Source organism: Trachemys scripta, chromosome 2 (assembly GCF_013100865.1).
Source record: "Trachemys scripta elegans isolate TJP31775 chromosome 2, CAS_Tse_1.0, whole genome shotgun sequence".
In the NCBI taxonomy this organism is placed as follows: Eukaryota; Metazoa; Chordata; order Testudines; family Emydidae; genus Trachemys; species Trachemys scripta.
The window spans coordinates 26,833,706-26,859,031 of NC_048299.1; the positions used below are offsets into that span (position 1 = coordinate 26,833,706).

The 25,326-nt window shown below is 41.6% G+C and overlaps 1 protein-coding gene across 13 annotated transcripts in view; it reads left to right on the plus strand.

Moving 5' to 3' along the window:
• The first annotated feature begins 2,227 nt into the window (after window positions 1–2,227).
• The window catches only part of PARD3 (par-3 family cell polarity regulator), a 658,319-nt gene continuing 635,220 nt past the window's right edge, over window positions 2,228–25,326 (plus strand). For 5 of the 13 annotated variants that reach the window (XM_034760098.1, XM_034760092.1, XM_034760093.1 and 2 more), the window contains exon 1: window positions 2,229–2,666. In XM_034760098.1, coding sequence (XP_034615989.1) covers window positions 2,547–2,666 — 120 coding nt within the window. In that variant the 5' untranslated portion in view covers window positions 2,229–2,546. Of the gene's footprint in view, window positions 2,667–25,326 lie in introns of all 13 variants that reach the window. The other 8 variants (XM_034760090.1, XM_034760094.1, XM_034760091.1 and 5 more) reach the window with 3 other exon arrangements.

Genomic DNA, 25,326 nt, shown 5'->3' on the forward strand with positions numbered 1-25,326 from the left:
GTGTGTCCAGTTCTGGTGCCCACAGTTTAAGTAGAATGTTGATAAATTGGAGAGGGTTCAGAGAAGAGCCAAGAGAAAGATTAAAGGATTAGAAAACATGCATTATAGTGATAGACTCATTAGCTTAATGAGGAGAAGGAGTGACTTGATTACAGGCTATAAGTGCCTACAGAGGGAACAAATATTTAAGAATGGGCTCTTCAGTCTAGAAGAGAAGGTATAACATGATCCAATAGCTGGAAGTTGAAGCTAGAAAAATTCAGACTGGAAATAAGGGATAAATTTTAGTGATAAGAGTAATTAATCATGGGACCAATTTATCAAGGATTGTGGTAGATTCTCCATCATGGACAATTTTTAAATCAAAATTGGATGTTTTCCTAAAATCTGCTCTAGGAATTATTTTGGGAAGCTCTATGGCCTGTGTTAGATAGAAGGTCAGATTAAATGATCAGAATAGTCCCTTCTGGCCTTGGAATCTCTGAACCTATCATCTCATTTGCTGTTAAGCAGTTAATGCTCAGCTGTGATCAGCCCATGGTGTCAGCTTCCCTGGCCCACTTGTTAACATTTCAAACAAGCACCTTTGTGTGTTCTCCCCATGCTTCCCCCTATCAAGCTGACCAATATGGTCTCATTCCTTATACTCCCACATCTGTCTTGTATGGTGACCCTGTGACAACACCAGAAGGAAGAATGGTTCATTTCCCCATGCACTGCTGTAAATGGCCTATGTCTCCTACTGACTAACCAAGCTCCTTGGGGTTCAGGGTCCTCTACGTCCCAGTCATGATGCCTGAGAACAATCTTAGAGTGCTGGGAGACTGCTCTCAGTCAACAGATAGGTATAGCTACTCCTGCCTCTTGTTGATATGCCACAAGATGGGAAATTGTGGAGAGCTAGGATCTGGTAAAGATCCTTGGGGCAGGAAACAGAGAATTTCTGTCTCTGGCTCATTCCATCCCCACCTCACTTGGATCCATGCAGATGAACACCCATTAAAGTCAACAGTGATCTGCCCACACTGATCCAGGTTGTATGTGCGCGCTCTTATGCATTGTTCTAGTCCTCCCTGCCTTTTGTCCGCCAGCAAAAATTGCCAGAATGGCTGCTGTGACTCTTTCACCTGACATGTCTGGAACATACAAAATATTAGGCTAGAAACTGATTTCACAGAGGGTGGCTGAAGGAAAGCAACCTGAGGAGGTAGGCACACCATGGCTTCACCCCTGCAGCCTACCTTTGTGTCATGGCCCTGCTCCCCACCTGGAATGACAGTGACCTCTCTCCCCCTTTCCAAGAGGCAGGGTTACTCAGGAACAGCAGCATAGGCCCCTTCCCTCAGAAGGACCAGAGTGCATCTGTTTAGTGGCCTATTGCAGTTGTCTCCCCCTGCTATACCTGAAGTCCTCTGATGGGAGTTGTTAGCCCTAGGGAGCAGTTAACACCCATAGCGATGCATGGGGTAGTTGGTTACACTCATGTCATATGTTCCAAGCTTTTCTTTGCAAGGACCAGGGCTGGGAGCTTGTTTAGAATGAAAGCTGGGATTCTGCTACACTCAGGTGCTGCCAGGGCCCTGGGCAGAGGTGAATGTGGTGCAGCTCACACCTACTCGGACAAAACAGGCCCTTGACATTTTGGGAAAAGCACCCATTTCAAGATGCTAAAAGCAGCAGAAGCCAGGGTGTGAAGAGAGGCAACTGGAGGGGGTGGGGAGGTTTAAAACCTGCCCCTGCCAAGTGGAGTGGTGGGGGATGTCAAAGTGAGCCCCCATACAGCTAGGCTGGTTTATTTCTCTCCTCTTCTCCCCGATGGTTGCTTGCACCTTGACTTGGCAGGGATACAACACTCCCCTTCCCGCGGGAGGCAGAGAGGTCTGGGGCTGAAAAGCGCTGTAGGGCGGGCTAGGCACGAATCACCAGCGCTGGGGCTGAGCGGGGTTTCCCACTGCCGCAAGGAGACGGCTGTGGGGTCACCTCCTTCCTTCAGAGCCCTCAGGAGAGCCCCGCGTAAACAGCGCCCCATGGGCCCCTTCCCTGTCCCTATTCCCGGCTCTCCCCTACCCTGGGCTCGGCCCCGTGACCCTCCCCCTTCCCCCGGGCATGTGTCAGGAGGCGCAGCCCCACACCCTTCCCCCCTTCTGCCGCCGGTGAGTGGGGGAGGGCCGGGCCCAGAGGCCGAGCGAGCGGCAATGCCCTGCGCGGCCATAGCGGGGAGACAGCGCGGCCCTTCCCCCGCCGCATGTGAGTGAAGCGCCGCCGCCGCCTCGCTGCGCGCAGGAGGAGACGCGGAACAGGTGGCCAGAGGCAGCAGCGAGCGCTGGCACCGCCCCGGCGGCGGCCGAGCATGTGAGCGGGGCCTCCGCAGCGCCGGCCCGGGACTCGGCCGGTCCGCAGCAGCAGCCGCTGTCGCCTCCCTGGGGCCGGGCTCCTGCTCGGGGCTGGCGGCTGGCCGGGGGGTGCAGAGCCAGGCGCGCCCGGAGCTGGGGGCCGAGCGCGGGCGGGCAGGCAGCGTGTGCGGGGCCGCAGCCGGCCGGGGCAGGATGAAAGTCACGGTGTGCTTCGGGCGGACCCGGGTGGTCGTGCCCTGCGGGGACGGCAACATGAAAGTTTTCAGCCTCATCCAGCAAGCGGTGACCAGGTACAAGAAGGCGATCGCCAAGGTGAGGGTGCGCGCCCGGGGCAGCGAGCGGGGGAAGGAGCAGCTGGAGCAGGGAGAGGGCGCCTGGGATCAATATGGCGCTTCCTGGAAAGGAGGGGATAAAGGGGGGAAAGTGCAGCTGCTCGGCTGGGGAGAGACGTGGGCATGGGGCCGGAGGGGCCTGGCCTCCGCAGCCCCCATACCCAGAGCGGAGAGGGGAGTGGAGTTTGTGTCTGTCCCACCTGGCTGAGAGCTCAAGGGACGGAAGAAGCGCGGGGAGTTTGGGCCAGAAGAGCTGCTGCTCCTGCGTGCAGCGGTCTAGTTTTCTTGACAGTAAAGTTTAAAACGCTGCTGGGCTGCCTGGCCCGGCCCTGGGGGCAGGGAGCGTGTGTCTGTGTGAAAGGAGCTGCTAATTGAACATGGCTTCTTTGTACCCATCTGTGGGAGCTGAGATTTATCCGGTAGCGAGATACAGTCGCAAAGACTTGTGTGTTTTGGGGCCTGAACTCTTTGTTTGTTACTATTTTGTAACGAGCAAGTGAGTCTCTTGTAGGTGTGTTTTTGAAAAGGGGAGGAGGGGGGCCCCTTTCGCTCTATCTTTCTCTGTGTTTTTCTTCTTGTTGGTTGCATACACCCTAAGTGCACAGGGTCCATACAAACTGGGATATTGGCTGTCACTTCGAGGGTCACATCTTGTTAGTTTAATTGTCCTGGGGAAGGCTGTGTAACCGCATGCTTTAGGTTTTGTTACATTTGTTCAAGGCCTGGTGTTTGAAACAGAACAAAATTAAAATCCCCAAAGCAAGCCTCCTTTAAAATGATTTCTCTTTCCTGAGCAGTAGTTACTGCAAAGAGTTCAAATCCAGCCCCAGGCTTCCCAGATGCTCCAGGCCCAGGAGGGAAAGAGCAGTGAAATGTGCGGAGTTCACAAAACAACAGGCATCTAATGTTTATATCTGAAAAAGTAATATGTCCCTTGAGCTACCAGAGAATGGAAAGGTGCTGGAAAGAGGATCGGCTGCAGAATAAAAAAGTTAGGGATAGGTTAAAGAGTGTTTTGTTGGATTATTTGCTAGGATGATCGCTAATGTGAAGCAGTACATTCTTCACGGCAAGTCGATTCCTCTTGTCTGTGTCAGAAATGCTCATGTCAACACAGAGAATCGTTTACTTTTCCAGTTATTGCGAAAAAAATTGACAGTGTAGGGAGCTTCTGTGCTGGAAATATATCCATTTCCTTTAAGTTTGTAAATGTAATTGACTTCTTACTTGCTTTTTGGTGATGTTAATAATAATTACAACTTGTCTAGAACAGTTTCCATATGGAGTTGGGTGTACAGTCATTTACAAACAATTGTATCTGCCCTTCTGTATACACTTAGAATATTTTACTTTTTTGCTGCAAAACAGTTTTCATTTCTGATCGACTTAATTTCCAGACCAATCTGATAAAGACCAGTTGTTTAATGACATTTTGGCTGGTGCTTCTTCTCTCCCCCCCCCCCCCCCCCAACTTTGCTCAAGTAGTTGAATTATTTGTTACCTTTCTGAAATTTTTTTCTGTGCAGGACTTGATTGCAGAGTTTCAGTTTAGAAATTTTTACTTCAAGATTTTCTGAAATTGCACTAAGCTGTAGTTTAAAGTCTGTTGGCATTAGCGTTGGTGGGTTGGAAATGATGTGCATGGGTTTTTCCCCAAAGAGACTGCTGGGCTAGTATAGGGAAAGGGGCAACCAAAGTTTCCATTTTTTGTTTCCTTTTTCCTGAAGATTTTTTTTGGGGGGACAATCACTACTTCTGAGTGTATTTTTAATATGCCTCTTAAGTGTAATGTTATACAACATTGACTAGTGAAATACACCTCTACTCCGATATAACGTGACCCAATATAACACGAATTTGGAGATAATGCAGTAAAGCAGCGCTCCATGGGGGCGGGGCTGCGCACTCTGTTGGATCAAAGCAAGTTCGATATAATATGGTTTCACCTATAACATGATAAGATTTTTTGGCTCCCGAGGACAGTGTTATATCGGGGTAGAGGTGTAGTAAAAAGTTTCACTGAAAGATGTTAAGATACTATATACCAACTGTAGTTATTTATACAGCTTTATTAATGGGCATGGCATTTCATATGCAAATAGAAGACAATGTCCCAAAGCACTCTTAAAGTTAAGACACAACCCTGTAAACCCTGGCTCATGAACTTAATGCTACTTACTTAAATGGGACTATGGCAGTAAATATTTGCAGGATTGGTCCCTAATTTTTACAATATTAATGTTACGTTAATACCGTTATATTAAATCTATGGTTTCCAAACTGTGGTCTGTGAATGAATATCTGGCTAGTCTTGTTTCCAGCTGTTAAATTGCATTAAAGACAGCTACAAATACATTCCTAATATTATATTTCTATGTGAGCAAATTGCAGTATGTAACACGGGGAAGTTATGTGAGAGTGAGTGGGAAGGATGGTTGCTTGTATGTTTGCAAATAGAGAGGAGGGGCCAATGACAAAAGCTCTGTGTTATGTGGCCACATTATGAAAAAAAACTAAGAACCTCTGAAATGTGATATATTGACAGATCAACTATTTAAAGATAATTTTCAAGGTTACAACTTGGCTCACTCCTAGCCTTCAGAGCTCTTGATCTTGGGTTTTAGAAAGGACTTGTTGGCTTTTTATTTTATTTTGTGTATTTTGCATGGAGTAAGCTTTGTTGCAGTTGTGTGGGGTTGGAATGGTGTTAATTACGAAGAGATGGCTTCTATTATGTGGAAATTCTGTTGTGAAAACACTAATCTACCCCAACTGAGACCACAGGCCTTTCTTTTAGGGTTTTCTACTGTTAATTTGAAAGTGAAGTTTGACATTGTATGCATTGCACATCTTCCGTTGAGACACTTGGATAATATAGTGATGAGTCCATGAGTACCTCTGTAAATAAATATAGATAGATTTTACCAAATGTTTCCCAACTAACAGTAGAACAGGAGTACTTGTGGCACCTTAGAGACTAACAAATTTATTAGAGCATAAGCTTTCGTGGACTACAGCCCACTTCTTCGGATGCATAACTACTAACACAACTAACAGTGTGGATGTTCATGTGAGAGTAATGTGGAAATAGTTAGAGATGGTAATGTCAGATTTTTTTGGTCACTGCCCCACCCTTTTAGTATAAATTAGATGGTCTTTTTGTATTGGAGTTCAACAGTTGTATGGCTCTTTGCTTTTTAAAAAGAAAAGGAGGTAAAGAATATAATCCGTTATATATTTGAGGGAACAAGTGTGGATTTTTTAATTTATTTTTGGTATCACATTGACATCATCTGAAGATTTTCTGACTTTTCCAAAACATACTACTCTAGCATCAGTTATGGCCTCGTGCAGGAAAGCAGAAATCTGGTAGAAGTTTATGTAATGTTTTAACACTTACATGAGACTATAGGCCCCAATCCTGCAAAAATATATGCACCTGCTTAATTTTACATATTGTGCGTAGTCCCTGTGACTTCAGCAGAGCTTCTTGCAGGGTGTAAAGCACATGAGTAAGTCTTTACAGGATCAGAGCCACACTGAGCTTAGTTCACTCTTCCCACAGTTTTCAGTTTGTGACTAGCAGTAAAGGATCTAAACTAAGAGTGGTTTGATATCCCTACACAACACTAGCTGTCTACATGCATACTGTACAAATCAGGAAATGCCAATGGAGTTATTCTGGCACTAAAGACCCTATTTGGAATTGTGTGTGTAAATGTGTTGTTAAAATATTGAGTGTGTAACTTAATCTTTGACCTTTATTTTAATTTATTTTTTCTCACTTGGAATTATTTGAATTGAATTGAGGTGGCGGGAATGGAAACAACACCTGTTTAAAAACAGGAAATAAATTAGGGTCAGAAAAGAAACCCTTACTATTTAAAAAAAAATAGCTTATGAATAACATATTTCAATTTCTTTGGTTATTGCCTTTTAGCATTCTGTAGTTGTATTTGATAATTAGAATGAGTAATTCAGTCCCCTTTACATTTTAATTGTGAATATTTCCTATTATAGATGCAAAATCTCTTTATTAAAATATGGGTTAACTTGTTAGTATGATGGACTGCATCCCCATGCCAACGTGACAGAAAGTCTAAACATTTTCTTGAAAACTCTATTAGAAGTACTCTTTCTTTTTAAACATTCCAATAAAGGCTGTGTAGTTGAAATATGAATATTGTGCTTTTTCTCAACAACTTTAAAACAACCAAGCAGAACAAACAAAAACAAAAAAACCCACCCAACAAACTCAGCTCTCAATATGATGCATTCTTGAATTGTAAGCAGGGCTTGCAATCCTTTTGCCCAGGATAAGAAGAAATCTTTCTTTGGAGAATGCAATTAAGTTTTTCAGAATCTAAGGCCAGGTCTCCATTGGGATTTTAGCTACTGGTATTGCAACATCAGTGTAATCTGACTGATGTAGACCCCTAATGAAGAAACACTCACTGGTATAAACCACTATGACTTGCACCAATGCAATTTACCCTGGCTAGTAGGCAATGGGTAAATTTTCCTAAACCTACTTATGGGGAGAGCAGAAGTTTTTGTGTAGTTCTGCTCACAATATTATATGAATGACTTTGAGATTGAAAAGTTACAGAGGGTGGCAATCAGAATGTTGTATGGGGACTTTGAGGGTATGAATTATGAAAAAAGAACAAGAAGACTTGGCCTATATAACTGAATAATAAGCAGGTGAGAGCTCGAGTATCTTGGGGGGGGGTGTGGTTTTCAAAGGAAATGCTTGGATTGATGCCAATAAACTATTTGGCATAGCAACTAGATTAAAATATATAATACGGACTGCTACTGTTAAGGGCACAAGCAACTGAACAATTCAAATTGAATAACTTCACCAAAAGATTGACTTTAATACCCAAGATTCTCAAATTTGTCAGAGAAGTTAGTTATATGTTTGTAAGAACTGGAACATATATTCTAAAAAGGAGCCAATTATCTGTCTGGTATCTTTAGTCTACAGTGGCTTTGATATAAGGTCCCTTTTTGGTTCTCATTTTTAAATTTTTACCAGCCTGGTCTTTGATTTTTGTTGCTGTAAGTGTCTGGAAAATATAAAGAATGTAAAGTTTACAATAAAAAGGAGATAATGCACAGTTACTCTGGCGGTGAAAATGATGGAAGCAATTGTATGTGTTGATTATTTTCTTAACATTTGGTGTGTGTGTGACTGGACATGTAAATATGCAGAGTAAATGAAGTTGAATATGTTTGAGAGTCTTGATAGAGACAAAGCCATGTCAGAGGTTGATGGCATGCTTCAAAGAGAGAGAGAATCAAATGGGTGAATTGTACCCTCCAATGAAAGTGCAATTATCCACCAAAAGTACAGAAAACTCCCAGGTAAGGAAAAGTGATTCATAGGTAGATTAAGGTCAAAGAGGCCATTTTGAGCATGTAATTTGAGCTCCTGCTGAACACAGGCCAAAGAATCTCACCTGCTAATCTTCTGTTTGAGATAGTAGCAAGAAGACCTCCAATCCCCCTATTGGTACCCTAAAGATTTTAAGAGTAACTTTCAGAGATTGTGGCTTGAGTCTGTGAGTGAAAATGAGGCAGCAGACATGCTTCCAATGGTTCCTTAGATGTATTTCCCTCCTTGTTCCCCCAGAAAATAAAAAAAAAAATGTTGTGGGAGGGGGGAGATTAGATGTCTGAGAGAGTTAGTGATGTAATATAGAACGTCTGGAACAAAGCTTAGATGTCAGTTTTAAATTCACACTAGGACAGTAGTGGCAGAAAGTAGCTTCTATCTGACAGTTATTTGATCACCTGTGTAAGGTGCATTGGTCATCTTGGATCTTAAATGCTAATGGATATCGGAGTACACACCACAACTGGCATTATTGTTGGTTGTCTAAGCAAAAAGGTCAAGCATCAAATGGGTCTGGGGTCTCAGCTACTTGAGAGCTGGGCCACCCAAAGTTGAAAGTTTCAACTTTGTGCCTAGGACTAAAGTGCATTGGCAGGAAGTGTGAGAAAGTTTGTACTCCTAGTGAATGTGCTGCACTTTTTTCTGTTGTGTGCTCGCAACGTTGCACATATAAAACAAAGTACCAGAAACCATGCATTCACTTCAAAATAAGTTGGTTTAAAAGCTGATCCTTCAAAGATAGTCTGTTATGATACAGTGATACTGACTTTAAAAAAACACCTGATTTCCATCACTTTTTTGATACTTGCAACAAACAGTTTCTCACTTGCCCACCTCTACGCCCAAAATAATTACTGAAAAACTCAGTCCTAGTGATGATATAAACCAGCCTGTGGTTTCTAGGGTCCTGCTGTTTCATTGTGAATGGATGGACTGCTGTGTCAGCATGGAACTCTACTGACTTGAGTGGGGCTCCACTCAAGAACTGTATGCTGCTACACTTTGCATAATTGGGATTTAGGTTTATAAGGGCCAGATTAGCTGGGACACTACAGTCACTTCTTACCCTGTAGTATTCTATGGTGTCTCGGACAGAGCACACAGGAGCAAAAGTGACATGACAAATGCTCAGTTGCTTCAGTGAAAAATCTGATTTTATTAGGCATCATTTAATTCAATGTTTGCACAAATCTTGAGCGTCCTTTAAAGCTAAATAAATCTACCCTAAACTAGCCTCAGAATAGGAAAAGAACCCCCTGCTCATTTCAGTTGATAACCTGAGACTGAAATTTCTCTGTCCAGTATTTGACTTTTGATGTGCAGTGCTTGAAAAATTTGCCACGTCACCCAGCCAAAGATTGATTTGAATGACTGGGTATCTCCATTGCTGCTCATAGTTGTCTGAGAATGATTCTTGACCACTTTACTGATGTTGGGTTCTGAATAGAAGCAATGAAACTGAACTGACTGTTAATTTTGCTCTATTGCTTGGCAAAAGCTGTAAACAGCAGCAATGGGGTTGGAGTTTTCTGCAGTCTCAGGAAGGAAACACTGTGTTGGTTCATATTAAGTTAATGTTTGGAAGTTCATCACCATAAAGACTAGGAAAATAGTAGTATAAGCGTACAGTTTGCAGATATAGATGGACCATTGACTGTCCTTTTCATAACGAATATAGCTGATCGACTATTATTAGTAAGAATAAATCCATGAAAATTAGGATGTTTCTCTAACGTATGGTACCTACCCATCTTTTTATCAATCTGATAAATATATTCCTTAAGCTGGACAGTATAATGTATGTGGTATGTATGTAGTTTTTATTTAACTTAATATTATGGAGCTTCTTAATATATAAATCTTCTTTTATATTGGAAATGATATATTGGAGTGTATGGGGAAAATGGTTTGAGAGTTACACCAATGTGTAATATATAAATTCTATTCAGAATCTATTAACAGTATTTCATAGTGCTGGGGAGGTGGGGGCTGTGAAAGAGCTTGGCATGTTAAGGGGAACAGTCATTGTATCTACTTTGGAGGATCAATTTAAAGATAGTACTTGGGTTGTAGGGAGTTGCCAGGTTTCCTTGTTCTAGGCTAGTGTTTCTCACCCTTTTTGTGCTGGTGACCCCCTTTGGACTTCAGAAACATTGTGAGCGCTAGGAAAAATGGCCCTCTCCCCCTTCCCCAGCTTGTGGCTTTGGTATGAAACATGTAAATTAGCTTCACAAGGGGCTCTGTGCTGTGGGGCCCCAGGCAATTGCCCCGCTTCCTACCCTCTAATGCTGGCCTTGTTTATGATCCCCCCCCCCATCCAAGCTTGTCTCAGGACCCCCCAGGTTGTGAAACACTGTTCTAGGTGATAGACTTAAACCAGTGGGAAACCATTTGAATCTCATAGAAAGGTTAAAGTGTATAGGACTAATAATGGTTGCAGATGTTTATGCTGTTTTTAAAAAAATGCCATTGGAGGTAACATGTTCTTATTTCTGCTGTAGACTATGACATCTCTTTGCATGTTAGTACACTTAAACTGACTTTAGGCAAAACAAGCTGGATTAAAAGGGAAAAGATGAAGATGATGTACACAATATGGTTCATGTTGCCTTAACATTTCTTTTTGTTTAGGCCAATGAGCAGCTGCTTCAAAAGAAAACATTTTTTCCCTCGAAAACAACTTTTTTCATGTAAATATTAATTGAATAAAATGTACAACAGTACTGACCTAATACACTGAAAATAAAATGGAATTTTCTTAATATAAATTTAGAGCATTTCATAGCTGTTCTTGCTCAGAAATATTTTGCAAGCAGTAACAAAATCAAAAGGGTGGGGGAAAGGTAGTATAAGGAAGTTCTGAAAGGTATTTTGGGGCATCTGCTCTATTTTTTTTTTTGATGACCTATCCCAGTTGTAACAAAGAAAATGTTGGTTGAGTCACTGTAATGGCTCAGCAAGTCTGGTGCTGGAAGACAAATAAAAAATTAAACTGCCTCAGTGCTGAATTACATTATCCAGCAGATCTCTGAGAAGGGGCATTTAGCTTAAAAGGGCTTGGAAGCAATGCTGTGCTTGAGCCTTGTAATGTTTGTTATTAACAAACTAGTAAAAGGGAAATGAGTCAAAGTCCAAAGCTATCCAGAAATGGACAAATTTCAGACTAACAGGGAACATCCAGTTTCTTCCACTGATCAAAATATTTTAGCAGTTGCAGATTTTTCTACTGTAGCCCTAGTTGTTTTCTAAAATTGTTTCCAGATGTTACTGCTAGATCAAAGAAGATTTGTATAATCACTTTGTTGCACTATATACTGTATGTTAACAGGCATTGGTTACATAAAAGGTTATTTATTTTCCACTTCAGTTTCTTCTTTGTATTTTTTTTTAACGTTGGTAACATTTAGCACATAAAGAAAAGAAAAACCAACACCTAGAACCTGTCGACTTTTAAATACGTATGAGCTTTTCTCATGTGAGTAGACCTGTTGAAAAAGTGAACAGTATTTGGTCCCTTCTCCACATATCTTGTAAAATGTTGACTGTGTGGCCTTTGCAGTTCATGTACTATAACTGCTAATGAGAGAGTGGTGTTTGAAGTTTTAGTTTAGGGAATGTCAGTACAGAAAATATAAATTGCATTCTGACGTTACTAACAGCATGACCTGTGTCCGTAGGGACTTTACTGAGCCCTTCTATCAGCAATACAAAAACTCCTGATCCCTGGTGCTAAGGAGTATTCACTCCCATTGATGGGAATAATGACCTGCAGCACCTTGCATAACTGGGCTCTAAAATGCAAATGAAAGCAGGTACTGATAGCTCATTTCAGCTTGAGAGCGATACAGTTTTAGAACTGTAGTACGTTGATTGTGGGCCCAGTTCAGATGTTGCTGGGAGGTGAAGGTGCCCAGAACCTTGTAGGATTAGAGCCTGGGTAGTTGTTGCTTTATTATGGCCATCTTCTGAAAAGCCGTACCCCCATGTGTGTGCTCCTTTGTGCTGGTGCAATTTACTTGTCTAGCCTATCAATTCATTGTCTCTCTGGCTCTGCAGGACTTCCATGCTTACTGGGGGAGGGAAGTACTGGAAGGAGAATGACTGTGGGAAGTAGGGAGAGGAAAACTGGGAGAAAGGGATGCATTCAGGAAGAGATGTGGTTCTACAAGAGAGGAAGAAAACAAATGGGATATCCCTGGAGGCTGGCAAAAAGAAAGGGACTGAGGTAATGAGAACATGAATAGGGCTCCCCCAATGAGTATTCCCTTTCAAAGAAGGCAGATAGAGGGAAGCAAAGAAGTTGTTTATATGGAAGCAAGACAAGATAAAGGAATGAAATGAGTATACAAACATACAGAGTGAAAGAGCTACAGTCTAAGTCTTGAAGGAGGAAAGAACAAAACTGGTAAGGAGGAGAGAGAGTGTGAAATGCAATCTCCAGAACTCAGTACTAAGAGACATGGGGGTGGGAGGTATCCATCATAGAACAGTGATGAGAAGATTGGAATTAGTAACAGAACAAACTTATTGCAAAACAATTTTTTAAAAAAAGAAAATATTATTGGGGCAAGGGGAGGTTTGGGTAAAATGTTACTAAAGAAATGAGTCGCTACATTACATGTGCACACACTTTCCACATGCTTCCTCAAACAGCCTGTTGATGATGCTGAGAGGTTCAGGTTCCATTACATGGGGAGTTGGAGGCTAATGCTTTCCTCTTGATTTGTTTTTTTGGGGGAAATCTTCTTTTTGGGTATAAATATCTTTAATTAGGAAGAAGATTATAAAGATTGAAACTAACAGTAATTCGAAAATATTTTTGGACCTCTTTCTGATTTGATTAATCAGTAAGAAGAAGTTTCTCAGTCTCTAGCTATGGAAATATGTCCAGCATAGTTGTCAGGATTTCACTTTTTTGAAGAAAATTAGCCAGAGTTGCTAAGCTAAAAAGTTGTTCCACTTTACCCCCCTTTTTTTATCTACTACAAAGTCCCTTGATGATTACTTCATTTCCCCCAAAACAGCTACCGAGTAACTTACATCTTCTCTTATTAAAGGTCAGTGGCAATATCCTACTTAGGAGAAATCTGCAATAACAAACCAGTGTGTACATGTAACACAGGTGAGATAGAGGAATAACTTATTTCGAGTCTCCAGAGTTTATTCTGAATGGAGAGGGGCAAGGATTTAATTAATTATGAAATGATACTTTAAAAAATGAGCACTTTTCCTGAGTGATAATAAGTTAAAAAAAATCCATCTGAAGGTTTGAATGCTATGGATAGATGACTATCAGTTTTTTATTTCATAATAATTTGATGTACCAGCTGTTTTAGCTTCATCAATTAAATAGCTAACTGGAATAACATGTTCTGAACTCATTTGGATTCAAGAATCTGTTGCTTTGAACAGTGTTTGCATTTTTAAAATCTACTGTTTTGTGTGTGCATGCGCTGTCAGTTTCTCCTCTGTTGCCTCCCTGTGAAGACTGCTTGCCTGCAGCTGCAAGCATTGGGAAAGCAGCCAGTTACCAAATACTGACAGAGGTGGAATTTCAACAGCATAGTGGTGGTGGCCCAGCCTTTCCTAGTGAATGAGCATTTAACCTCTGTAAAGCATGCAGTCTCTGCAGGCTAAAGGCATAAGAATTTTACCCTGCTCTTGAATTTGGATCGCCCTGTTGGCAGCAGAGAGGTGCTAGAAAACTATTGTTCAGCTCAAAGTATGAGGCTAATGTTGACAGATGAAAATACTGTGCAGTTACAATCCATAATTGATCACAGAAAAGCCCATTGAAGTGTAAAGTGCAGTTAAGGTCAGCAAATTGGCATCTTGTTAGTTAACTTATTTGTTCTCTCTGAGAAAAACCCTACTTTCCATTAGGTTGTTAGAAGGCCCCAGGCATGGTGGAGCAGGTGTGATTCTTCAGGTTGGAGGCAAGATTTTTAGGAGTCTGTGCAAAGAATCCTTCCCCTGCAAGCCAGAGAACTCAACTCTGTAGATACCTCAGCACAAAGATGCTCAGGCAACTTTTGCTGGGGCTAGTGGATTCACTGTCCATGTTCCATCCCTGCTCCAGACTGCTTCTCCATGGCATGTGCAGGAAGGATCACTTGGATATACTGTCACTTAAGCTGTGTGAGGGTAAAAGATTTGGCCCTGTGTTTGCCCTGAATCACATTATTTACTTTTCTGATAAAAATTATGTTTTTGCTCATGTTGGCATTGGAGGGCCAATGCAGTGGAGGAGAAAAGAGCTCAAATGTTTTCTGCCTTGTGTATAATCACAAAATTATTAGCTAAAATGAGCATCAGAATTTCTTCCACTAATGATAATGTGAGAACAGAACACTTAAACTCATCCTTGGATTTGAAATTTCAGCACTAGAGGCTAGAAAAATTTCTTTGATTTTTCAAGCTGAACAAATTTGAGAAGTTGGGTCAGCAAGAGAGGGGAAAATGTTGAACCTCACTTAATGCCATTTTCAGAGCCTCTCTTCAGATTGATAACCACACTTTGATACAGATATATTAATTCACAGGAATAGTTTTTTCATGTTTAACTTTAAAACAAAACACATTCTATAGCACAAATTGATGGATATTGTCTATTATAATTTTGTAATGGTTGACCACTCAAGGACATGTAGTTTGAAGTCTGATTTTAAATTAACTGATGGAAAAATGTGTAAAATATCAAGTGAAAAAACAAAGGGCTCAATGTTACTCTTAACTCTGCAGCTGTGTGTTACTCTATCTAACCTAGGCTTCAGGTTACCATACAGCCAGCTAATGTGATTTTAAAAGGTGTTAAGCCATGTGTACACAGGCTGTTCAAGGGTGTTTCAAACTATGTTAACACACTTTGGAGGGGAAAGGAATCTTTTTCAACATCTAGATGAAAAAAGCCCATAGATAGTGTAGTGAATTAGCTAACAAGATTGAAAAAAGGTACTTTTTTTGTCATCTAGACAGCATCTGCATTGCAAAATTTCCTACCTCACATGCACAAGCAAAATCGTGCATTTCGTTGAGATACCCATGGTATGTTTTAAGTTTCTGGCATTGAAATAGTCTCTGTTCATTAAGAACATAATGGTTTGCTAAACTAAAGCCAGCTAGTAATATGTTTTTAAAATGGAATTGTGCTCAGTGTTTTACAAAACATCGCCTACTCCATTGGGATGTTTCTATGAAGTAAATACTTAATGAACTTTTCATAGTTGAGCTTTATCACACAGCAGTCATGGCCAGGTGGAGCCCTACAAACTAAGCCCTTAGTTAGGAGGGGGGTCCGGGGCTTGCCCTGCTCTGGCCCTCCAGCTGGGAAGCGGAGTTGGAAGCTTGCTCAGCTCTGCGCGGCTCCTGGAAGCAGCGGCATGTCCCTCCTCCGGCTCCTATATGCAGGAGCAGCCAGGGGGCACCGCACGCTGCTCCTGCCCCAAGCACTGCCCCCACAGCTCCTATTGGCCGGAGCAGCAGCCAATGGGAGCTGCAAGAGTGGTGCCTGCGGATGGGGCAGCACACAGAACTGCCAGGCCCCGCCTCCACGTAGGAGCTGGATGGGGAACATGCAGCTGCTTCTGGGAGCTGCTTGAGATAAGCGCTGCCCGGAGCCTGCACCCCTGCCACCCTCCTGCACCCCAACTCTTGCCCCAGCTTTGATATCCCTCCTGCCCTTGAACCCTTCGGTGCCAGCCCAGAGCACCCTCCTGCACCCCCCAACCCCTCATCCTCAGCCCCACCCCAGGGTCTGCATCCCCAGCTGGAGCCCTCACCCCCTCCCGCACCCCAACCCTCAATTTTGTGAGCATTCATGGCCCACCATACAATTTCCATACTCAGATGTGGCCTGAGGGCCAAAAAGTTTGACCACCCCTGCCTTAGACCGAGGCCAAAATAGGTAAACTTTGTATTGTATCATTCGTTAAGTACATACACCGTCTTTACCAACTAAAGCTTTTGGACCTGATCCTGTCATCTGTGGAAGTAAGAGTGGTTGAGGCAGTCCCCTTTGCCAGAATGGACCCCTATTTTGAGTGAAAGAGAAATAGTTGAAACATGGAAAGTAAGCGTACAAGCAAAATTAATCTGTGGACAGTTTAATAGGATGTTAAATTGACCACAGATGAATTTTGCTTGTAAGCTTACTATTGAAAATGAACTCATTAATTTGAATTTACTGCTGTATTTATTTGAACATTTGGAGAAGTCTAAACAAATAGAGGGAACTTATGAGTATTTTTCTGAACACGCTCTATTTCAGCCTGATATCAAAATTCAGTTATCTTAGTTATTATAGTGCACTTTGTTCATGGTCCATGATTGATTAAAAATGAGAGTTATGTGGGATCAGGTTATTGATGGCCCCACAACCCAGATAATTTACTTTCTCCCCTAGGGCATCACTTACTGAGCAGAGCCGGCTCCAGGCACCAGCCCACCAAGCATGTGCTTGGGGCGGCGCCTGGAGAAGGGCGGCGCGGCGGGGCCCCGTCTGGGCTCGCCGCCCTCCCCCCGGCACTCTGGCCTCCGGGGAGACGGAGAGCCCGGGCCGGGCTCTCCACCCTCCCCCCGGAGCTCTGGCCACCGGGGGCTCTCCGCCCTCCCCCTGGCGCTCCGGCTGGTCGGGGATTGCAGGCCAGCGGCGCTGGGGGCGGCGGGTGGCTTTTTTGCCTAGGGCGGCAAAAAAGCCAGAAACAGCCGTTACTGAGTATCATGCAGGGGTGAAGTAATAGAATCCTGTGGAAACCCCCTCTATGAGAATTCCCTCAGGGTGGATGAGTAATTGGACATGCATGGACACTAGTCCTCTGTCTCAAGTATATTGTAAACATTTATGAAGCCAATTATTGTACTTGACTAAAATTTGCTGCAGAAAGTGGTCTTTCTGGTTGGTTGTTCTAAATTCACTGCCCTTTAATAATTCTGTGCCTGCATGGTTTTGAATATAGTGGGGCAAGATAAAATGGGAAGGACTATTCAGTTTGTAGTTTAATGAAAATTTATTAAAATAGTTTATTTACTGAGGTTGCAAATAATTGGAGGCCATCTTGTAAAATGTACAGCCTGTTTTCTGGGTGTTTTAAATTGAGTATAATATGTATTGTATAGCTGATAGAGTAGGTTGAAGTAGCATATGAAGAAGCTGTTTCAGCCTTAGAGACAACTGTATAGAGAGATATGGCCCTAAATTTTCAGAAGTGACTGCTGGTTTTGTGTGCCCCAATTTTTGTCACCTTAAAGCAGATTGATTTTGTTTTTCTTTGAAGGAAGGTGGGTGCTTAGGATATTGTGAAAATATGCTTTTTATAGATGCTGCAAGATGGGCTAACTTACTAGTCACTTTTGAAACTTTTAGGCTGTGGCACTTGCCATTGCAATTACAAAAGACATTAAAATTGTCAGTCCAGTCTCTCCTACAACTGTATAGTGATGATAGTTGCTGCATTTTATTAAAAATAACAATAAAAACCGATGGAAATCTTGTTTGGAGAAAATAGCAGATATTGTGCATAATTGTTTTTTTATTTAGTATTTTTCCACTAGTTGCTTTCTAAAAAGTTAATATTATCTTGGATTTTTTGTTACTTTATCAACCCAAGCCCCTAATTTCATTTCAGTGAAAGCCACTTTTTAATTAATCTGTGCAATTAATACTGCAATTAAGATGAAGAATAAAAGTTGCGGCAGAGCTTTCAAATCACATGCCTTTCAGTAAGTAGCCTATTTTAGCCCACCCATCACCTGAGTGATTGATCAGGAGGTTCTCTTTAAGGTAGTGTTTGAAAGGGCACACATCACAATTGTAACTGTCTTGATGCAGTAAGTAAGAGACTCCATTCTTTGTAACCACAAATGATGCTTCTAGCCTCTCCAGCAAAGAGAAATAATCCAATACTTTTCAGCTTCTTGCTCTTAGGGTTGTGGTAACTTGAAGTGGGTGGTCCAATAAAGTCTGTATAAAAGACATATTGACGAATAACGATTTCAGATTCACTCAAATTGGCTTCTGAGTTTTCTGATTGAAGTGAATGTCTCTTTCCCTTAATGTTTGAGTTTAAAATGTGAATATATTCTGAAATGACTGTCAACTGGCATTGTGGAGATCCATATTTATTGTGTCAGTTATTTCCATATTTAAACAATATACAGGTTAAAAGATACGGGGAGGGTGAAATTCAGTCCCAGGGACTTTAAAAGACATCAGGAGTGTGTGTATGTGTATATATTCCCTTAAGAGCCAGTACTACAAACCCAACCTGGGATCTGAAAGGCAAGCTACGTTGTTTCTGTCTTTGCATCATCACAAATTATAAAGGTTCTACAGAACAAATTATTCCCTCATTATATTTGCTGCCAAACTGTTTTCACTGGAATCATGCAGAGCTATCAGAGGGCAGAATTTAGTCCTGTAATTAAGAGTTTAGTTAACATCAACATATGTTGAGCCAGCAACAGTAGAGGCTTTCCCCATAACTGTTAGCTTGGAAGTGCTAATAGAAGTAGAAAGTAGTAAGAAAAGTCCCCCCTCCCCCATAGATTCTAGAGCTGAAAGGGACCTCGAGAGGTCATCAAGTCCAGTCCCTGCCCTCATGGCAGGACCCAATACTGTCTAGACCATCCCTGATAGACCTTTATCTAACCTACTCTTAAATATCTCCAGAGATGGAGATTCCACAACCTTCCTAGGCAGTTTTCCAGTGTTTAACCACCCTGAAAGTTAGGAACTTCTTCCTAATGTCCAACCTAAACCTCCCTTGCTGCAGTTTAAACCCATTGCTTCTTGTTCTATCCTTAGAGGCTAAGATGAACAAGTTTTCTTCCTCTTCCTTATGACACTGCTATCATGGATGAGAATGGAGGGTGGGTGTCAGAGTTAAATCAAGGTTTCCTGCTTGCTGATTTAAATATGTTTCAGGAATCTATTGTATATGCACTTTTTAGTTATTTTCCAAAAGAGAGGTTGAATCTCATTAGTTGACAACTATTAAATCGTTGATTTGTAACTAAGGCATGTCTACTCTACAGGCACTACAGCAGCACAGCTGTGCTGGCTTAACTCAAGAGTATAGCAGTGGAAGGATTTTTTCTGTTGCTGTAGGAATACCACTTCCCAGAGTCACAGTAACTATGCTTCCGTTGACCTAGCTGTGTTTATATTGGGGGTTAGGTTGGCATTGCTACAGAGCTCAGGGGTATGGATTTTCACACCCTTGAACATTATACACCTCTGCCCCGATATAACACGAATTTGGATATAACGCAGTAAAGCAGTGCTCCCGGGTGGTGGTGGTGGGGGGGGGTGGGAGGGCGGGATGGGGCTGCGCACTCCGGCGGATCAAAGCAAGTTGGATATAATGCGTTAAGATTTTTTGGCTCCTGAGGACAGCGTTATATCAGGGTAGAGGTGTATCTCTGTTGACCTAAATTTTAAGTGTAGACCTGACTGAAATGTAGTCTTTACGGAAAATTAGATGCTTCTTTTTGCTGACTGGGAGGATATACTTATTCAGATTCTTAACTTATACTCTATCTATACACATTTATTTAAGTTACATAATGGCTTAATTTTTACATTTTTATTATGTTAGAAAATGGTGAAAGATGCATTTATTTTTTAGTTGGGGTTATTTTGTGTCAAGCTCTATTGGGTGGAAATTCAAACTGAATTAAAAATGCCCCAAACCAGCATTTAATTTTTTTATTAAATAAAACTACCTTAAAAGTGCTGGATACGAAAGGAAAAAGTTTTTATTAAAAAATGTTTTGCATTTAAAACTGACTGCTGTGCAGATTTTTGGGTTCGGGCTGCAGCCCAGGCTCTAGGACCCTGTAAGGTGGAAGGGTCCCAGAGCTCGGGCTGCAGCCCGAGCCTGAATGTCTACACCACATTTAAACAAACAGTCCCTTAGCCTGAGCCCCACCAGCCCGAGTGAGCTGTCATGTGCCAGCTGTGGGTGTCTAATTGCAGTGTAGACAGCCCCTCAGAGGTAAGAGACTCGCTTGAGACTACATGAGAAGATCATGGTCAAATTGGAAATTAAAGGCAGACCTACTCACTCCCTATTCTGTGACTGATTAGGTCACATGACCATCCTTCCCCTCTGGTAAAGTTGTGGGAAAACACTGTTGTATTTTATGCTGATGCTCATAGGTGCTGGATCTAGGGATGCTGCGGTGCTACCTCACCCCCTGGCTTGAAGTACGAATAAAAACCCAAATACATGGTTTCCGCATCTCCGCTATAAAAAATTGTTCCAGCATCACCACTAATGCTGTTTTGCAGTTCATATGAAAAACTCTTATGCCACATTCAGCCAGTCCATTAGAGGACAATGTCTTGCAGTAGTATCAGCAAATTAAAGATAAATTTGTTTCCCTCTTGTAGAAATTTGGACTCTTTTGTGTTTTGTTAAATTTGTCTTAATACTCTGTACCTTTGTTATAATTCCTTTCACAGTTCTAAATTTACTAACATTACTGTAGAGATTTTATGTAGTGTGTAATAGTTGGCAGCGAGAATACTGAATCCAGAATTGTATACCTGCCTACATGTTTCTAAATCAGAATTAGGGCAAAACATTTCAGCTTAGTTTTAATGTGACGTAGCTGTCTCATGCCAGATGTTAGTAAATGGTATGCAAATCATAAGCTGCCAGATTGCCTGGTTGTAACTTCTCTGAAGCCAGTGGGGTTACACCCATGATAAATTTGGCCCAAAGTGTCAGATGATGCCCGGACTTATTTCTAAATGTTTGTCTAGTCAGTCAGTTATAGAGGAATTAAAGGCTTAATTTTGGTGTTAAAGTGCTGGAATTTTGCTTTCAGTATAGACAGTATTCCAGTTATGGCAGCTTTCAGTTGAAAACCAAAAGCATTTATTAAAGGCCCTAACATTCAGTTGATATTTGTAAGAAATGATGGTGAGGTCCAGAGATGATACATAGTAGAGTAAAATAGTTATGTCTGCATAAGTTTGCGTACATTTAAAATTATGGGGCTCATAGTTTGGGATTTGTCTCTCCTTGCAGATGATACTGCCAGTGATGCTGCTATAACCAATAATAATTCTCCACTCCCTCTACTTGTGGCATGGAAGAAAACTAGAAATATTTGCATAAATACAAACTTGGATGACCAGAACTTCAAAGTGGCCTACCAGGACACCTGTCACAAGGAGAAGGGGATGTGCTGAGGACTGTTATGGTGGCAGCAGGGAAAGGGGGAGTTGTGGCAATCTGTGAGGAGAGAGTGGTACCCCACTCCTCAGTCAAGCAATTCCCCTTTGTCTCCTTTCCATGCATGGGGTTGGGGTGGGAGAGAAGGTGTAGGTTTGAGGGCTTACACAGGACGACGACTTACTGGGAGCTTGTGTGTGTGTGTGTGGGGAGAGAGAGTAATGTGTTAGCATGTGGCAGACTTAGTGGGGATTATCTAATCAAATATATCACTTTGGTCTCTGGTCCTTGAGCAGTGTGTGTGCATAATATATATAAGAACACTCTGGACACATACACGCACACAGCTGAGCCAGTTTAATTAAGAATATCATGCAGTATGTTCTTAATTACACTGGTTCAGCTGATGCTGGCCTTCTGGATGGCCAAAATCTGTCTGGGTTTGAACAATTTTGTGTTAATTAAAAAAACCCAAAACAGCAACACCAGAACAAAACAAAAAGCCCCAAACACAAAACACCACACTCAAAAACCCATGAAGGGAAAATGGGCAGTTCACTGGTTATAATTTTACCCTAAAATGGCTCCTTAAAACACAAACATTTGAGTCTGGAAGGTGGTACTTATCTGTAGAAAAAGAACAAATATGGTAATGTTCAGAAAAACTGTAGCTCACTGTTATTGTTTCTCATTGAAGACTTCATTAAGAGTCTGTTAACATGATGGATACATCACAGATGTTAACTTCAGTTTTTGGAAAGACTGAGCAGGTGGGCTATGCAAACAAAAGAATTTATTCAGTAATTTTAGATTACATTATATAGTCATTGTTCATCTTCTCTCTTTTGACTTGTCATTTGAAAAGGCTTTCTAAATACAGGCCATGTTCTACAGACTATGTTGTATGCCTTTGACAGACACACTATTGTAGTATGAGTGAGGATGTGCGATGGTAAGCAAGGCTCATAAGACTTGATAGTCTGATTCATGACTCCAGGTCATCTATTATAAAATATTGCTTTGATATTACACAAGATCTTTGTCTCTCTCTTGTTGAAATACCACTGTTGTTAAGGGTCTCTCACCTCAATTATAACCCCCCGAAAAAGAACAAGCTGGTAGCACTCAAATTTCACCACATAGTAAGGTAATAAAGTACTCTGCTCTTCCCATTCCCATTAATGTTCCTTTTATCTCCTCCCATGTGACTCTATTACTTGTTTCACATTGCTTCCTTCATCTGGAACAAGCTTTCTTCCTATCTGTCATGTGGCCTCCATCTCCGCCAGTTTTATTGTTCTGTTCAGTTAGTTTCCCACCTTTTTAATATCTGGTCTGGTGCTATTTGCTCTAGCTCTTGCAGTTTATCTTAAAAATAACACCACCTTCCCTTCCCTTCCCTACAGACTGTGTGTGTGTGTGCGCGCGCGTTCGCATGTATGTATAACTATAGGTATAGTTATATTTTAATATAACTACTTGTTCTCTTGCTTTACGTCTTTCACACTAGTTCCATCCCATTATGCTTTAATTTTATTTTTGTAGTCTTAGTTACCACCTCTGGTTCATGGGCAGTTTCCTATTGTAGGGGAATGTCACAAGGTGGCTGGGCCCCTTAGGGGGAAATGGGCTGAGGTCCACCTGCAACAAGTTTAGCTCATCTCCCCAGGAGAGGAGAATGAGTAGTAATGACTGAAGTCAGGTGACTATCTTAGGCGAGGCCTAGGGGTATAAAGAAGAGTCCTGAGAGTGAGGAGCTAGTGACACCGATTAGGTAAGCCTAAGAGGCCAATGCAAGACAGAAGCTTGGGAAGTAGCGGCAGCTACAAGTGCTGATCCTGCAGGGAGTAAAGGGTCTGTTTGGATTCCTTCCTGGAGCTGGGTTAGGGGGCTGGGGACTCCTTAGTGAACGAGAGAGAACGAGGCTTTAGAATGATGGACTGGGTGGTGTTTTTGAAGAGCTCTGTGAGAAAGAGAAACTGAGGCAGTCCAAGTGGCTGCTTGGGAGGCAGTTGCCTGGTTACAGGGAAAGAAAGAGACTGTCCATTACTCCCTGAAGAAAGGTGTAAATAGATAACACACAAACTTCATTTCTTTTCTCTGTCACATCTCTGTATTTTATTGAAATAGCAATAAAAAACCCAAATAATCCTAAAATCATTGCTGTTGGATTTCTTGAAAAGTGGTCGTTGTACTGAGCCACTATAGACTATTGTTGTATGGCAAAACACCTTTTAGTGTAATTTGAGTGCTCATTTTGTCTGAGCCTGTACGTGATATGCAGTGCACGTACGTTGCAGTGCACAGCTAATGGTTGTACTGTTGTCTTGTGTATATCCTCTTGCCTTCATTTAAGATATATTCATCACAGCAGCATTATTTTGCTTGATGGTATTTGAATCTTATCCAAGGCCAATACAATATGTTTTCAAAATATGTGCAGATGGTTTGTTGAAATCAAAGTTCCTATAATTTTTAATTTGCAAATGTGACATAATATAAATAATTACATTTTTTGGCAAACAGTTACAGTATGCTTAAAGTAAATATTGAGTTTCCTGTCTTCAGTAGTATATCCAGTTACATCAGCAGTAACTTGTGCCAAGTCAGAAGATATTAAATTGGCTTTAGCTTTCTCTTGAATTAAACAGCTATAGAATGGATTCTTCTGTTTTAAACTTTGCATTCCCGCCAGTGTACACGGTGCTACTGATGCTTTATTTTGAAACCCTGATTGACTTTTCTAGTCTCTCGAAGAGCCTGATCTTGTACATGCTTACTAACAAGCCATAAGACTTACCACAGTGTATAGTTCCATTGAGGACAATGGGACTGCTCGTGGTGGTAAACGCTGCACACAGTGGTCAGTGCTTCCAGAATTGGACCATAGGAGTCACTTCTGTTTATCCCAGATCTTAAAAAGTCAGTTACATTTCCATATGGAGTCTATTTGAAGAATTGCTTAAAGGGACATTGCTGGGTCAGTTCTGCCTCAAAATATACACGTTTATTTTTTTAAAAGTTTTACAATATCTGAATTCAACATAAATGCCCTTAGGAGTTTTTGTATACGGTTCTGTTGTAGCTATGTGGGTTCCAGGGCATTGGAGAGGAAAGGTGAGTGAGGTAATAGCTTTTATTGGACCAACTGCTGTTGATGAGAGGGAGAGAGAGAGAGAAGCTTTTGAGCTTACACAATTTTAGATGCGTGAAAGCTTGCCTCTCTCACCAGCTGAAGTTGGTCCAATAAAAGCTATTACCTCACTCACCTTGCGTCTCGTGATTTTTTTTTTTTCACAGCCAATAAAATGCTTGTTTGGGTCAGACATACGCCTGTAGTGTTCACAATCCAACCACTGCATCATGAAAGACAAAGTGAAACTGACCAGTCTGCTTTTATTATCCAAGCTGAGTTATATGTAAAGAGCATAAACAGTATTAGTAATGAAAAGTAAATTCTTTAATATGAGATGGTGTTTCTAAAGGAGGGAAAAAATTCATTTTAAAAACGTGATAGCGTCTCAGTAAAACAAATAACTTGATAGCATCCAAATAATGTTTAATTTAAAAATTAAATAAAATCTTATAAATCTAAAGAAAAAAACAACCCCCACAATATAAGATACACTTGTATTGATGCAGGGACTGCCCATACGTGACTGTAATCTGGCATCCAAATCTGTTGGATCTTTTTCTGATCCTCATGATACTGTTCTTCTGTCTCTTTTCCTCATGAAACTGTGATTGACACTCTTTTTTTTCTGAAGCTTCTCTATCCAGCTGGAGCAGAAAATGTTCTTCGTTCCTTTTGTTTTTTAAAACCACTGACAGCTCCAAGCTGGTTGTATCAGTAGCAGTAATATGAATGGGCTTTCTGTTTTTACAAGCTAAGCACGCTTCCCCAGTGTTGCCATTCACTTCGTCCTTTATCAGTCACGAAAAACTGTTCCGTTTATTCTTTCCTCCATCACCTCTCCTTTTTATTAGCATGACACAAAGGGCAGATTTCATTGTTTGCGGTCTGCTGAGTTATGTACCAAAAACGGAATCATCCCAAT